General features: G+C 36.7%; 1 protein-coding gene across 6 annotated transcripts in view; it reads right to left on the reverse strand.

The window, feature by feature from the left end:
* Positions 1–16,971, reverse strand: part of UNC13C (unc-13 homolog C) — a 611,894-nt gene that overhangs the window by 210,368 nt on the left and 384,555 nt on the right. For all 6 annotated transcript variants that reach the window (XM_045449689.1, XM_045449688.1, XM_045449693.1 and 3 more), the window contains one exon: positions 2,306–2,439. In XM_045449689.1, coding sequence (XP_045305645.1) covers positions 2,306–2,439 — 134 coding nt within the window. The remainder of the gene's footprint in view (positions 1–2,305; positions 2,440–16,971) is intronic.

The following is a 16,971-nucleotide window of genomic DNA, read 5'->3' on the forward strand; positions in this document are numbered from 1 at the left end:
CAATAGCCAAATTATGGAAAGAACCTAAATGTCCATCAATTGATGAATGGATAAAGAAATTGTGGTTTATATACACAACGGAATACTACGTGGCAATGAGAAAGAATGAAATATGCCCCTTTGTAGCAACGTGGATGGAACTGGAGACTGTTATGCTAAGTGAAATAAGTCATACAGAGAAAGACAGATAACATGTTTTCACTCTTATGTGGATCCTGAGAAACTTAACAGAAGACCATGGAGGAGGGGAAGGAAAAAAAAAGTTAGAAAGGGAGAGAGCCAAACCATAAGAGACTTTTAAAAATGGAGAATAGGGGCGCCTGGGTGGCGCAGTTGGTTAAGCGTCCGACTTCAGCCAGGTCACGATCTTGCGGTCGGTGAGTTCGAGCCCCGCGTCGGGCTCTGGGCTGATGGCTCAGAGCCTGGAGCCTGTTTCCGATTCTGTGTCTCCCTCTCTCTATGCCCCTCCCCTGTTCATGCTCTGTCTCTCTCTGTCCCAAAAATAAATAAACGTTGAAAAAAAAATTAAAAATGGAGAATAAACTGAGGGTTGATGGGGGGGGTGGGGGGGTTGGAGGGTGGGGAGGGTGGGTGATGGGCATTGAGGAGGACTCCTGTTGGGATGAGCACTGGGTGTTGTATGGAAACCAATTTGACAATAAATTTCATATTTTAAAAAAAAGTCCAAAGAATAAAGGAGAAAACATATCTGTTCCATAAAACCCCCAGGATGAGCAGAGGGTATGTCATATATTAAAAAACAAGATCTAGTCTTGAGCTATCAGAAGAAAATAAAACAGAGTCTCTATAGATGGTGAGCAGCAAACACTCTGGTCTTCAGGTAGAATAAGTATAATAGGGAAAGGGGGAAGGAAGTATAAAGACAAACCTAATGATGCTATAATGGTTGCATATCAAAGAGGGCCAATTTCTCCACAATTAGGAGGAATGTGGGACAGATGAAAATCAGTGGTTAAGAAGCAAGGAAAAGATGAAAATTAGGATAAATTTATTTCTTCTGTAATTGAAATTTCAATTGGATTCGACATAAGCTTTTTGACCCTGTCTTGACCATTATAGAGAAACAATAAGTCCAGTTCTCTATAGTAAGTCTGACTCTATTTCATGTTCTACTTCATGATTTGTCTATTTCTGCTACTCCTGCTGCCCATAGCATTTCAGGTATTACCAAAATGTCAGGATACACTCTCCATTAATCATATTACAAGTGCCTTGTTGGTAGACTTAGCCGTTACTTTGCTTTTTCTGTATAGCCCTCAATATGTGGGCATAAAATAAATCCTAAATGTGCAACATTAAATTTGGACAGCATCTTGGATATTATCTAGTAATACATCCTTATTTCACATATGAGCAAACTGAGACTCAGGGAAATTAGATAATTTGCCCAAGGTCTCCTAGCAAGTGGCATTTTGAAGAGTTGATAATTTTAGACTCCTCTAGAATCTGCTATTCTAGAATAGTCATGAGTTTTAATTCATCTGCCTTGTCTATCTGGTCATAATTTACAAATTCTATGTATAGAGGCATAGGCTTGCATTGTTATTTGAGAAAATGGACTTACTCTACTAAATACTGCATTGGGGCACCTGGATCAGTCGGTTAAGATTCTGACTCCGGATCTCAGCTCAGGTCATGATCTCATGGTTTCTGAGACTGAGGACCACATGGGGTTCTGTGCTGCCAAGCACAGAGCCTACTTAGGATTCTCTCTCTCACTCTCTCTGCTCCTCCTCCACTAGGGTGAGCGTTCTCAGTCTCTCAAAATAAATAAATAAACTTTAAAAAACAGCATTAAATATTGCATTAAATCCATGTTATCTAACTATTTTGAAAGCAAGCTTTCTTTTGAAAAATTTTTATTATTACAAGTCACAATGAAATATAATTAATAATTTTGACATTCTTTTTAGTTTTGGGGGAAGTGCAGTGAGATAGTTTTGTGGGGTTTTTTTTCTTTTTTGAGATAATGAGATAGTCATGAAAGGAATCAAAGGAAAGAAAAAACTTTTCTACATCAAATAAAAATAAATTCTGGGAAATATTTGTCTCTGTATCCAAAGAATCTCGTTCTAACGGTCTTGAACTAAAAATTTAAAATATCTCTGAATTGATATTTACTAATAAAAATAAAAAAAATGCTGCTTTATATAGCTTAATTTTAGAAAATTTAATTTTGGAAAACAAACTTTTCCAATGAGAGCATAAACCATGCCTCAAATATTTTATGTTTTCTTAACTTTAGTGGAATAAAATCCATTCATTTCCAAGACAGCATACTTACTGATTCAGGACAGGTGTGTAGGCAGTTTTATCCTCATCAATAATAGTGACCATCAGTGTAATAAGCTGGGGCCAAAAATCCAAATTCTTGGTGGTTGGTCCCTGATCCTCCCGAGGAATGTCCTGTTTCTTACTCTGGTCACAAGGTCACGCAACATTAAAAAAAAAAAAAAAAAAAAAAAGGTTAAATGGTATGACTTTAGTTTATCAGTGTCAAATGGACAGATCAGAGAAAAGTGGTTACAGAAAAATTCTTAGGTCATGTGAACCAAAGCTATTAAAGTCAGGTTTCCTTTCTTCATTGAATGACATCCCATTGGATAAAATCACAATGGCGAGCATAGGCTTGTATTTCTAAGTTCTTTGACTCTAGACTGGAAGTTGCTCTTTCTCAAATGTAACTCATATTCTTAGGAATTATTATTATAGGGATTATCCCTTTAATTCTTCCAAGGAGGGAGGTTGTTTTCCATGTGTACAAAGGTGTGTGGGGGTGTGTGCATGTGCATACGTGTGAAATTTATCCTGCCTAAATATTTTGTTCACAGTTACATTGGTGGTAAGTGGGCTGAACTCAAGCCAGTACCGTTAAATTCTACAGTATATAAAAGTTCCATGAATGGTCTGGAACACTCTTATTCCACCCACAAATGCATCTAGTTAAATGAAAAGTATGTAAGTCTATCTTTCGTGTGTGTGTGTGTTTAAATCATATTTGAATCCTTGATTTATCGTGCTTCATGAATTCTCAAGCTCTAGAGAGTGTTGTCCAGGATGATCTAAATTTACATTGAGATGAACAAAGTACAATAACAATCTTGAATGTTTCACATATCAACTTCATACTCAACACATAAAATTCTTTTGTTTGGTGGGTATTCTTCGAGCACTTCTTCTACATTTACTTTAAATAATTAGGCAAAAAAGACAAAGACACAGACCATAGGGATCATAGGAAGCATAGGGCTTCCCTAATTATTTTTATCAAATGATTTGTAAGCTTATAGGTCCAGGATATCTGAAAACTTCAATTTGTGGCTCAGGAAATTCATGGGTTCTCTGGTATAAAAGGTATATCAGATTTTATTTGGCCCAAACTACTGCCATTTCCAACATCTCATCCAAAGATCAGCCACCCTCTGCCAAATGGTTGTATGCATACTTTCTAATGCTGCCCAAGACTTGCAACCAGATCTGAACAAGTCATCACCACGTTATTGTTCTCCCTGAAGTTAAAATACAGCCCTGTGTTGAATCCACTTACTATTAGAGACCTCTGTACACAGACTATAATGTACCTTTAGGGACATATATTTTCCTAAACTACTTCCAAGTGCTGCTGATTTACCTTTATGCTCAAAATGCAACGGATATTAAATGTTGGAGTGCTCAATTAGTCCAAAATTAGTGGCTGGCACAAATTACTTCAAATTTCCAAAATAAACTATAAGTACTCTCCAAAGGTTCTTAAGAACCTTGTATATCTGGTCCCTAATAACCACTTGAAACTTCTTGGCAGCCTTCCTCTTTCAATCCCGGAGGTACATGAAGGTACATCAGAAGATCTTCAAGAAGAAAATTAGGCAGAAATACAGGCTTAAAAATATCCAGCTTTGTACTTTCAAGTTACATTTTCTGTTTAAATTCATCTTTATTTTGTGAACAAGATTTTATTACTGTCACAATAATGTGATTATTTACTTATTACATTAAGCTCAATAGATTTCTTCCTCTATGATGTATTTAGAAATTGGGAGAACCTGGTAGATATTATAAAGGTTTTAAATAAAATTAGTTCTGATGGCCACAGCATTTGTTTGTCAAATGTATTTGAACTTGATTAATACTGTAATTAATCACCATGATGCATATTTAGCCCAACTATATGTCTCATTTTTTTCAAGTAATGTGATTAAATGAAATGACTATAGATGACATGTCCAACATTAGTCATTCTGCAAAGAATAATATGGAAAGAAGGAAAAAATAACATAGTTGAATAGGCATTAATTCCAAAGTTCCTTAGCTGTCACACATTATACTCTCATCACTTTTTATTATGACATCAGAAGATTATAGACGGTACCATTTTTCATCAAATTCTTTATGTTGAACCAGAATAAACCAAACTGGATGTTGAATCATTAAGTTTTTACAAATCACACGACATTATAAGAAACCAAGCTTTCCCTAATTTAATAATGCACTTTAAAAGACTGCATGTTTGAAAGGATGGGGCAGGATCATGTATACTGGAATATTTACCAGATTTCTTAAGAATTATTTTTTTCTAAGAAGCATATTATTAATATCTTAGAAATCTATTACATTTGAGCTTATGATCAGAAAAATTAAGGTAATGTAGTGGAAATTCGGGAATCTGGTAATAAGTATGCTAATATTTACTGAAACCCTTACAAATTAATATTTATCATAATAAAATATATTTTATAATATTTATACTATGTAAGATAATATATAATGATAAACTCATTAACGACAATGAACAAATGAGAATATAATCAGGTTATAAAAATATAACTGGACAGATCAATTTTAATTATGATAATTAGAATTTCAGTGACTAAATACTATTTTCTGAATAGATTATTGAGGAAAGAGACTTGAAAGACTGTGAGAGTATAATGGGAGAGAATTTGTGAAAATGGAAAGTAGCCAGCATGTGGGGTCACCGTTTCCAATGGTCACTTTTTTAAGTCTGCTTATTTGACAAAGAGTGAGCAGGGGACAGGCACAGAGAAAGGGAGAGAGAGAATCCCAATCAGGCTCCATATCTTCAATGAAGAGCCCAGCATAGAGCTCGAACCTATGAACCATGAGATCGTGATCTAAGCAGAAGTCAGACACTTAATAGACTGAGCTACCCATGTGCCCCTCCGATGGCCACTTTTATAAAGAATATTTCAATACAGAAAAGCTTTAATAGACAAGCTGATAAGATATACACTATACTTTTATAGTATCAAATGAGAAAATATAAAAATATTTCATGAAGAGATCAACATAGAGATAACCATTACATGCAAAAAAGAAAGTGTTGAAATAACAGATGCCATCTTCATATTAATGTGGAACTTGGACAACACTTCGAAGCTTGTTATAAAATATGGCTGTGGCATTCCATGTATTTGTTTAATAAGCATAAAATTTTGAAATATTTCCTCTAAGGAGTTGGCTAGACAAAAGTTGGGGGAAGAAATTTAGTAAAGTAAGGGGATATTTAAATGCAAAACTACACAACAGATACATAATTAGGCAATTATTAGTAATCTGAGGCTACAAGCTTCTGACAAAGGGTGTTTCTCTAACATTCATTCTATTGGAAGTTAGTATTAGTTATACACACACATAAACACAGTCCATGCTCAAACAAATTGAGAAAATACTTGCTTAAAACAAAGTTAAACAGATTATTTCTAGATATCCTGGAGTAACATGCTAATGTGCATTGTGATTCTCTAAGATGGTGGTACTCAAACTTTAGTGTTTTATCAGCATTGTTAGGAAGGCTTGCTAATACACAGACTGTTGGTCCCTTTCCCAGAGTTGCTGATTCACCAAGTGTAGGGTGAGACCTGAGGATCTGCATACATAATGAAGTTTCTAGTAATGCTGGTGCTCCTAGTTCAGAGACTAGTTTGCTGCTACGCTGAGGGCTAACAATGGAACATGAGTTTCTCAAATATATTTGCAATTTACAAAGCCCTCTATTCCCCTTGTACTCCCAATATCCCATCTTGTAAAACGTTCCACAGAATAAATCTTCCTCCGAACATACTTTGGAAAACAAAGTCTACAGAGATATGGGTTAAATCTTTTAGGATCTTGTGTGTCACATCAAGGAATTAACATTTAAACCATATTAGATGAGGACCATTAGAAGATTTCAAACTTGAGTCTACTTACTTAATTACATTTATGTTTAAATGATTTGGCAGTCGCAGGAAGTTTAAGAGAAGTTAAACTTATGAAATAGGTACTAAGGAAAATTGATAGATTTATGAAACTACTTATGAAATGATTAATAAGTTGATAGAACTCAGTGCCTAAGTGGTGAGAAAGAAGAGAGAGATGGAAAAATCAAGTGGAACTATCCAGAAAGTAATTATGTAGATCAGTCTGGAATTTAAAGTAATATTCTGGACTGCTGATGTAACTAGAAGAATTCCAGGATATATGTGGTAGCTGAAATTATGGAGTAAATAAGATTACTCAAAGAGAGGGAGAATATTTTGCAAGAAGGAAGACACTGGGGAAAATAAATCAAAAAAAGGAAAATAATACAATTTTATGAAAGATAGACCTAGATGGGGTAGTGAGGCCCCTGTTGAAATGGGAGAGAATGGAATTCAGTGTATGTGGGGACAAATGGCATCAAACGAATGAAGAACATGGCTTCTTCCAAGTCAGGCCATAGAGTCTTGCAGATAAGTGAGAAAGAATAGCTAGGAATTTCTACCCTGAGAGAAGAGGAGGAGTAAGTAATAAAGACTTGGGGGCACCTGTGTGGCTCAGTGGGATAAGGACTCCAACCTCGGCTCAAGTCATGATCTAAGGATGAGTTTGAGCCCCGTGTTGGGCTCTGCACTGACAGTGCAGAGCCTGCTTGGGATTCTCTCTCTAGCCCTCCCCTACTTGCTCTCTTTCTCTCTAAATAAATAAATAAATAAATAAATAAATAAAACTTAGGGGAAAAAAAGGAAATCAAGGAAATGGTGTTGGATGTGTTACTGAGGCACAGTAAAAGCAGGAAAAGAGATTTAAATGTCTGGTCAGAGTGCTAGAAGTGCTGGAACAAACATTGATTTTGGTCCAGAGGAAGGTCAAACAGAAACAGAAAGGCATAAGTAAATGCAAATATTTTGTCTTACTTCTCAGCTTTTGCCAAGAGCTCATAGACCACCACTGTACCTCTTTCCTTTGTTCTTTAATTACATTGTACTACTGAAAAGGCTACAGACAACTATTGTAATTTCTGCATTCTAGAGATGAGAAAACTAAGGCTGACATGGTTTAAAGTGGTCCATCCAAGGGGCACCTGGGTGGCTCAGTCAGTTAAGTGTCCAACTTCAGCTCAGGTCATGATCTCACAGTTCATGAGTTTGAGCCCCGTGTCAGGCTCTGTGCTGGCAGTTCGGAGCCTGGAGCCTGCTTCGGATTCTGTGTCTCCCTCTCTCTCTGCCCCTCCCTGGCTCGTACTCTGTCTCTCTCAAAAATAAACATTAAAAAAATTAAAAGTGGCCCATTTGAGGTCACGTAAGGTCCTAAAAATCAGAACACCCAAACCTTGTAGACTTCATGTTCTCCAGGGAGCCTACTTTGCTCTGACCCCTTTCTCACTGAGTTAAAAATTATTCCAGTTAAAAAGAAGATAGAGTTGGATTTTGTTTGCTAAGTCATAAAGAAGCAAATTAAGTTACTGATTAATAGAGCTTATGACAGGGTTTATAATTTAAAAAGTTTGAGAGCCAATGCTAAATGGAAACATTAATAATTTTAATTGATGATCTAAGTCTCTCTCTATATATAATGGGGCATCCCTTTAAAGATGGTATCAATACTTCCCATTATTATTTTTCTCTTTCGCCTCTGGCAAAGTTCAGTTCATCACTTACTTCAACCATTTCCAAGTTCATCATCTTTGATCTACCGACTTTAAAAGTATTTTCTGCTAGTACTCTTTAATGTCACTATCAGAGATGACTTCTTCTCTCACCAAATTTTACTGATATATATCAAGTAACTTAAACTCTGGAAATGAATGGGAGAGATTTTGGAAAATTGGGATGAATGAGATGGATTTTGATCATACATTTAATGAATAGCCTTTAGTATTCTGGCCATACCATGGATCAGAAAACTAATCTTTCAGTGCAAATAAAGTTGTGCTACCTTTGCCTTTCTGGGACAGCTGGGGCAGAGCATATATTCTGATTCCATGAATTATTGTATAATTGGCTTTTTAAATCCAGAGCCATGTAAATTGCAACATTGAGAATCTATAAGAAACACACTAAGGAGTGAAATACGAAACTATATTCAAAGAAGCTACTGACCAATGTTTTCTAAGTCTGTCCATACATCATGTACATCAGAATCATCTGGGTTACTTATAAGAAATACATATGACTTTAGAGTCTCTGGTGCAGAGCTATAAAATCAGAGTAAATGGAGGAATAGCCTGGGAATCGGGACTTAAACATACGGATATATTCTTCTGAAATCCTCATATTCATAGGAAGAGTCAGGACCCAAGTACTGACTTGTAATTGAGTCAGGTAAAAATAGGCCTTATTTGCTTAGGAAGAAGAGTGATAGAATTCCTTTTAGGTATCAATATCAGTTAGGGATTTGCTAGATTTTACATTTTGTCATGATAACAAAAGACTTCTGTTTTACCTTTACATCTGAGAAATTTTCAACTACATAAAGTTCCCTAATTTTAAGAGGAGATGGAATATCTTTCTGGATGTTTATGTGGTGCCTCTTCCAAGTGTTGATAAACTCCTCTGTTAGATCCATTTCTAAAACATTACTTTCTAAATTAACAGTCATTAGGAAATTACTGATCTACTGAAATAACTAAATATATGTTGTTGAGAGCAAAAATCGAGCAACTAGTGGTCTTAAATAAGATTAATTACCTAAAATTAACACTATGCTAATCTAGTTAGAAAGAAAAAATGCATATATTAGAATAATACACTTTTACTGCAGCAAAATATTTGAATAATCTTTACTAGGTCCTTTCAATTTCAACAAGTCCAAAATATCTTGACCTTTAAATTGCCAAAACTGCATATCAAAATGTTTGGACATTCTCAATGGCTTTTAACAGCACTAAATGGTTCCTTGAATTTGAACAGATTATACACAGTTAAGTGATCCATAAATACATAACTATAAAGTATCATAGCTCTAAATGTAGATTCAAATATACAAATAACAGCATGGTGTAATAGAAAAAAAACATTGAACATAGAATCAGAAACTTATATTTTGCTCTTAGGTTGATATTAACTTGTACAATTTGGAAAAGGATTTAATTTTTTCAACTTCAGATTTCAAATATTGAAATGGGATCACACATACCCAATTCTGTTTCTGATCCTTCTAGCAAGTCTATAGGCAGAATATATTCAATAAGAGGATGTTTATTATTGTAACAGGTGAATACTTGCCTTTAATTAAATTCATAGCATATGGTATATGGTTTACCCAACTGATAATACTCTTATTAGAATCCCAAGAGAGATGCATAAGAAACTTTCTTGAATATGAAACTGTTTTATGAAAGCAGCAAGGGGTAAAGGTGCCCTCACATATAAAGGGAGACCTATAAGACTCGTGACTGATCTCTCTTTTGAAACTTGGCAGGCCAGAAAGAATTGGCACGAGATTTTCAGTGTGCTAGACAGAAAAAATATGCAGCCGAGAATCCTTTATCCAGCAAGTCTGTCATTTAGAATAGAAGGAGAGATAAAGGTCTTCCCAAACAAACAAAAACTGAAGGAATTTGTCACCACTAAACCAGCCCTACAAGAGATCCTAAGGGGGACCCTGTGAGACAAAGTACCAGAGACAACACTACAAGCATAAAACGTACAGACATCACAATGACTCTAAACCCGTATCTTTCTATAATAACACTGAATATAAATGGATTAAATGCGCCAACCAAAAGACATAGGGTATCAGAATGGATAAAAAAACAAAACCCATCTATTTGCTGTCTACAAGAGACTCATTTTAGACCTGAGGACACCTTTAGATTGAGAGTGAGGGGATGGAGAACTATTTTATCATGCTACTGGAAGCCAAAAGAAAGCTGGAGTAGCCATACTTATATCAGACAAACTAGACTTTAAATTAAAGGCTGTAACAAGAGATGAAGAAGGACATTATATAATAGTTACAGGGTCTATCCGTCAGGAAGAGCTAACAATTATAAATGTCTATGCGCCGAATACCGGAGCCCCCAAATATATAAAACAACTACTCATAAACATAAGCAACCTTGTTGATAAGAATGTGGTAATTGCAGGGAACTTTAACACCCCACTTACAGAAATGGATAGATCATCTAGACACACGGTCAGTAAAGAAACAAGGGCCCTGAATGAGACATTGGATCAGATGGACTTGACAGATATATTTAGAACTCTGCATCCCAAAGCAACAGAATATACTTTCTTCTCGAGTGCACATGGAACATTCTCGAAGATAGATCATATACTGGGTCACAAAACAGCCCTTCATAAGTTTACCAGAATTGAAATTATACCATGCATACTTTCAGACCACAATGCTATGAAGCTTGAAATCAACCACAGGAAAAAGTCTGGAAAACCTCCAAAAGCATGGAGGTTAAAGAACACCCTACTAACGAATGAGTGGGTCAACCAGACAATTAGAGAAGAAATTAAAAAATATATGGAAACAAACGAAAATGAAAATACAACAATCCAAACGCTTTGGGACGCAGTGAAGGCAGTCCTGAGAGGAAAATACATTGCAATCCAGGCCTATCTCAAGAAACAAGAAAAATCCCAAATACAAAATCTAACAGCACACCTAAAGGAAATAGAAGCAGAGCAGCAAAGACACCCCAAACCCAGCAGAAGAAGAGAAATAATAAAGATCAGAGCAGAAATAAACAATATAGAGTCTAAAAAAACTGTAGAGCAGATCAACGAAACCAAGAGTTGGTTTTTTGAAAAAATAAACAAAATTGACAAACCTCTAGCCAGGCTTCTCAAAAAGAAAAGGGAGATGACCCAAATAGATAAAATCATGAATGAAAATGGAATGATTACAACCAATCCCTCAGAGATACAAACAATTATCAGGGAATACTATGAAAAATTATATGCCAACAAATTGGACAACCTGGAAGAAATGGACAAATTCCTGAACACACACACTCTTCCAAAACTCAATCAGGAGGAAATAGAAAGCTAAAACAAACCCATAACCAGCGAAGAAATTGAATTGGTTATCAAAAATCTCCCAACAAATAAGAGTCCAGGACCAGATGGCTTCCCAGGGGAGTTCTACCAGACGTTGAAAGCAGAGATAATACCTATCCTTCTCAAGCTATTCCAAGAAATAGAAAGGGAAGGAAAACTTCCAGACTCATTCTATGAAGCCAGTATTACTTTGATCCCTAAACCAGACAAAGACCCAGTAAAAAAAGAGAACTACCGGCCAATATCCCTGATGAATATGGATGCAAAAATTCTCAATAAGATACTAGCAAATCGAATTCAATGGCATATAAAAAGAATTATTCACCATGATCAAGTGGGATTCATTCCTGGGATGCAGGGCTGGTTCAACATTCGCAAATCAATCAACGTGATACATCACGTTAACAAAAAAAAAAAGAGAAGAACCATATGATCCTGTCAATTGATGCAGAAAAGGCCTTTGACAAAATCCAGCACCCTTTCTTAATAAAAACCCTTGAGAAAGTCGGGATAGAAGGAACATACGTAAAGATCATAAAAGCCATTTATGAAAAGCCCACAGCTAACATCATCCTCAACGGGGAAAAACTGAGAGCTTTTTCCCTGAGATCAGGAACACGACAGGGATGCCCACTCTCACCGCTGTTGTTTAACATAGTGCTGGAAGTTCTAGTATCAGCAATCAGACAGCAAAAGGAAATCAAAGGCATCAAAATTGGCAAAGATGAAGTCAAGCTTTCGCTTTTTGCAGATGACATGATATTATACATGGAAAATCCGATAGACTCCACCAAAAGTGTGCTAGAACTGATACATGAATTCAGCAAAGTTGCAGGATACAAAATCAATGTACAGAAATCAGTTGCATTCTTCTACACTAACAATGAAGCAACAGAAAGACAAATAAAGAAACTGATCCCATTCACAATTGCACCAAGAAGCATAAAATACCTAGGAATAAATCTAACCAAAGATGTAAAGGATCTGTATGCTGAAAACTATAGAAAGCTTATGAAGGAAATTGAAGAAGATTTAAAGAAATGGAAAGACATTCCCTGCTCATGGATTGGAAAAATAAATATTGTCAAAATATCAATACTACCCAAAGCTATCTACACATTCGATGCAATCCCAATCAAAATTGTACCAGCATTCTTCTCGAAACTAGAAGAAGCAATCCTAAAATTCATATGGAACCACAAAAGGCCCCGAATAGCCAAAGGAATTTTGAAGAAGAAGACCAAAGCAGGAGGCATCACAATCCCAGACTTTAGCCTCTACTACAAAGCTGTCATCATCAAGACAGCATGGTATTGGCACAAAAACAGACACATAGACCAATGGAATAGAATAGAAACCCCAGAACTAGACCCACAAACGTATGGCCAACTCATCTTTGACAAAGCAGGAAAGAACATCCAATGGAAAAAAGACAGCCTCTTTAACAAATGGTGCCGGGAGAACTGGACAGCAACATGCAGAAGGTTGACTTGACCACTTTCTCACACCATTCACAAAAATAAACTCAAAATGGATAAAGGACCTGAATGTAAGACAGGAAACCATCAAAACCTTAGAGGAGAAAGCAGGAAAAGACCTCTCTGACCTCAGCCGCAGCAATCTCTTACTCGACACATCCCCAAAGGCAAGGGAATTAAAAGCAAAAGTGAATTACTGGGACCTTATGAAGATAAAAAGCTTCTGCACAGCAAAGGAAACAACCAACAAAACTAAAAGGCAACCAACGGAATGGGAAAAGATATTTGCAATGACATATCGGACAAGGGCTAGTATCCAAAATCTATAAAGAGCTCACCAAACTCCACACCCGAAAAACAAATAACCCAGTGAAGAAATGGGCAGAAAACATGAATAGACACTTCTCTAAAGAAGACATCCGGATGGCCAACAGGCACATGAAAAGATGTTCAGCGTCGCTCCTTATCAGGGAAATACAAATCAAAACCACACTCAGGTATCACCTCACGCCAGTCAGAGTGGCCAAAATGAACAAATCAGGAGACTCTAGATGCTGGAGAGGATGTGGAGAAACGGGAACCCTCTTGCACTGTTGGTGGGAATGCAAATTGGTGCAGCCGCTCTGGAAAACAGTGTGGAGGTTCCTCAAAAAATTAAAAATAGACCTACCCTATGACCCAGCAATAGCACTGCTAGGAATTTATCCAAGGGATACAGGAGTACTGATGCATAGGGGCACTTGTACCCCAATGTTCATAGCAGCACTCTCAACAATAGCCAAATTATGGAAAGAGCCTAAATGTCCATCAACTGATGAATGGATAAAGAAATTGTGGTTTATATACACAATGGAATACTACGTGGCAATGAGAAAAAATGAAATATGGCCTTTTGTAGCAACGTGGATGGAACTGGAGAGTGTGATGCTAAGTGAAATAAGCCATACAGAGAAAGACAGATACCATATGGTTTCACTCTTATGTGGATCCTGAGAAACTTAACAGGAACCCATGGGAGAGGGGGAGGAAAAAAGGAAAAAAAAAAAAAAAAGAGGTTAGAGTGGGAGAGAGCCAAAGCATAAGAGACTGTTAAAAACTGAGAACAAACTGAGGGTTGATGGGGGGTGGGAGGGAGGAGAGGGTGGGTGATGGGTATTGAGGAGGGCACCTTTTGGGATGAGCACTGGGTGTTTTATGGAAACCAATTTGACAATAAATTTCATATAATAAAAAAAAATGCAAAAAAAAAAAAAAAAGAAAGTGTTTTAGTGGGTAAACTAATAGTTTTGCCCTCTTCTCTTTATATAAATTAAACTTACATCAAAAAGGAAAAATGCAACTGGTCACATCTGGCTGGCACTTATTTTCCATTGAAGATACTACACCTATAAAAGAACTAGTAGTGCTTAGACAAAACTCAAGAGAACCAAGATAGCTGACTTCAAATACATGATGGGCTGTGGTATAGCAAGAGATTAAAAGATCAATTAGATTTGTCTTGTGTGATTAAGAAAAACCTAGTTCTTGCGAGTAAAATTTTCTTTTTTTTTTTTTTTAAATTTTTTTTTAATTTATTTTTGAGACAGAGAGAGACAGAGCATGAACGGGGGAGGGTCAGAGAGAGGGAGACACAGAATCTGAAACAGGCTCCAGGCTCCGAGCAGCCAGCACAGAGCCCGACACGGGGCTCGAACTCACGGACCGTGAGATCATGACCTGAGCCGAAGTCGGACACTCAACCGACTGAGCCACCCAGGCGCCCCAACGAGTAAAATTTTCAATACAGAAGATTTTATTACAGCATAAGGAAAACTTTCTAAATATAATATCTCTCCAAATGTCATAAATCCCTGGAAATTAAGAGGCATGTAGAAAAATCCCTTGTCTACATTGTACCTAAAAATTAACTACATGCCAAGTGTCTTTTTAATATACTTTGATTATATGCCTGTAACTATAATTACAGAGAAAACATAACCCATAAGCTTTAAGCATTTGATATGATATTGATTAAAAATATATGGTTATTGTTTTTAAAAGCTCTACTGAGGTAAAATTAATATACAAAAACTGCAGATATTTAATATATACAGTTTGATAAGTTTGGACATATGCATACCTCCATGATACCATCACTAAAAACAAGGTAATAAACCTATCCATCATTCCCCAAAGTTTCCTTATGTCCCTTTGCTTTCTTCCCCTACCCCACGTGTGGTAAGGCATTTAATATGAGATCTAACCTCTTAATGATTTTTAAATGCAAATTATATTGTTAACCATAGGCACTATGTTTTGTACAGCAGATCTCTAGATCTTAATTCATTTGTGTAACTGTAACTTCATACCCACTGAACATATGGGTATTGTTTTAAATGACTGGAATACATTGTGGCAGAAACTGGATAGCGGTTCCCTAAATCAGTTTCCCCTTTGCCTTGAGTACACAGTTACATTACAGTGGAGGATTAAAGAGGACTTTAAATTATTTGACAATTTTTCCATTAAAAGGTATGTCTTTATTTCCTTCCCTTGAATATGGGTGACTTTTACCAATAGAATATGACAGAAGTGACCTATTTTCAGGATGGTTTTAAGAAGCTGGCAATTCCCAATTCCTGTCTTTTGGACCACCTGCTCCTGAAATCCAGTCAGTGAACTGTGAAAATGCTCAAGTACTCTTTGGAGAGGTCCACATGGAGAAGAACCAACCGGCAGATGTGGTATAGTTCCCAGCTGACAGCCAGCACCAACTTGCTAGCCATATGAGTAAGCATGTGAGAAGTAGACCTTCCATCTCCACATAGAGCAGAAATGAGACTTTACCACCCAGCCCTGCTCAAATTGCTTATTTGTGACTGAAGTAAGCTATTGTTATTGTCTTAAACCATTAAGTTTTGGGGAGGTTTGGTACTCAAGATAGATAACTGGAACAGAATTTGATACTCGAAGTGGGTCATTAATGTAACACAAACTTAAAACATGAGGCAATGATCTGGGACTAAGTGGTGGTAGGCAGAAGCTAGAAGAATTTCAAGAAGGTTATTAATGAAATCAGAGGACTTGCCTATGAGAACGTGAAGGTCAGTGAGGAAATTGTTTAGGCCAGCTAGAAGGTGACTCCTATTATTTAGTGGGGAAAATTTTCAACATTGTTACCTACAATAAATGCAGGAAGTAGAAAATATCATGTGAGCTGGTGGATTTAGTAGAATGAACATGCCAAGTGGTTTCTTACACCCATGTAGAGTAAGATAATAGCTGGAAAAAAAAAGGGAGCTAAAAACCAAATACATCATTTTCCAAGCAGAATTTATAGGAAATATAGAGAAACCAGGATTTCCTGGGTTCAAAAATAAAACTTTTTCGGGGCGCCTGGGTGGCGCAGTCGGTTAGGCGTCCGACTTCAGCCAGGTCACGATCTCGCGGTCCGGGAGTTCGAGCCCCGCGTCAGGCTCTGGGCTGATGGCTCAGAGCCTGGAGCCTGTTTCCGATTCTGTGTCTCCCTCTCTCTCTGCCACTACCCCGTTCATGCTCTGTCTCTCTCTGTCCCAAAAATAAAATAAAAAAAAAAAACATTGAAAAAAATAAAACTTTTTCATCCTTAACCCCTCCAGAACGCAAGGCTTTCAATGTGAGAGATAGCTTCAGGGAACATATCAAATCCAGGGTGCTTTACTGGTATGACTCTAAGATCATGAAAAATATCTAGGTCCAAAGCAAGTTTTCTGAGAGCTTTATGAATATTTAAGGTATACCTAGTAGAGTTTCTAAGAATCTTAAGGAAGTTGTGCCTTATAGTTCATTTCCACTAGACAGAAAGACTTCTATGAATCTTAAGTTCATTGTCCTATAGCCCATAATTTTCCATCCAAGATAGAGAAGGTCTGTCTCAGAAAGACACATGAGTGCTATTTTTGTCTAATGGAATGCTTACAGATATTTGAAATAAATTGTACCAGTCTGGACAGAAAGGAATTAAGTTAGTATAAAATGAAAAGAGGATTTTGAATCTCTAAACTTCTATGGGCAAGAAGTAGACTAGAAGGCTACTCAGTTGTAACAATGAAGAAGGATAAATGACGTAGGGTCAAGGCTAAAAGCCCAGAAAATGGAGCCAAGAGTCAAAGAGAATAATTTCCAGACAGCAGGACTAAGCTCCAAGTAAGAACTGACAACGTGTTCCTAGCTACATTTCA

The sequence above is a fragment of the Leopardus geoffroyi genome, chromosome B3 (genome assembly GCF_018350155.1).
Source record: "Leopardus geoffroyi isolate Oge1 chromosome B3, O.geoffroyi_Oge1_pat1.0, whole genome shotgun sequence".
Taxonomy (NCBI): Eukaryota; Metazoa; Chordata; class Mammalia; order Carnivora; family Felidae; genus Leopardus; species Leopardus geoffroyi.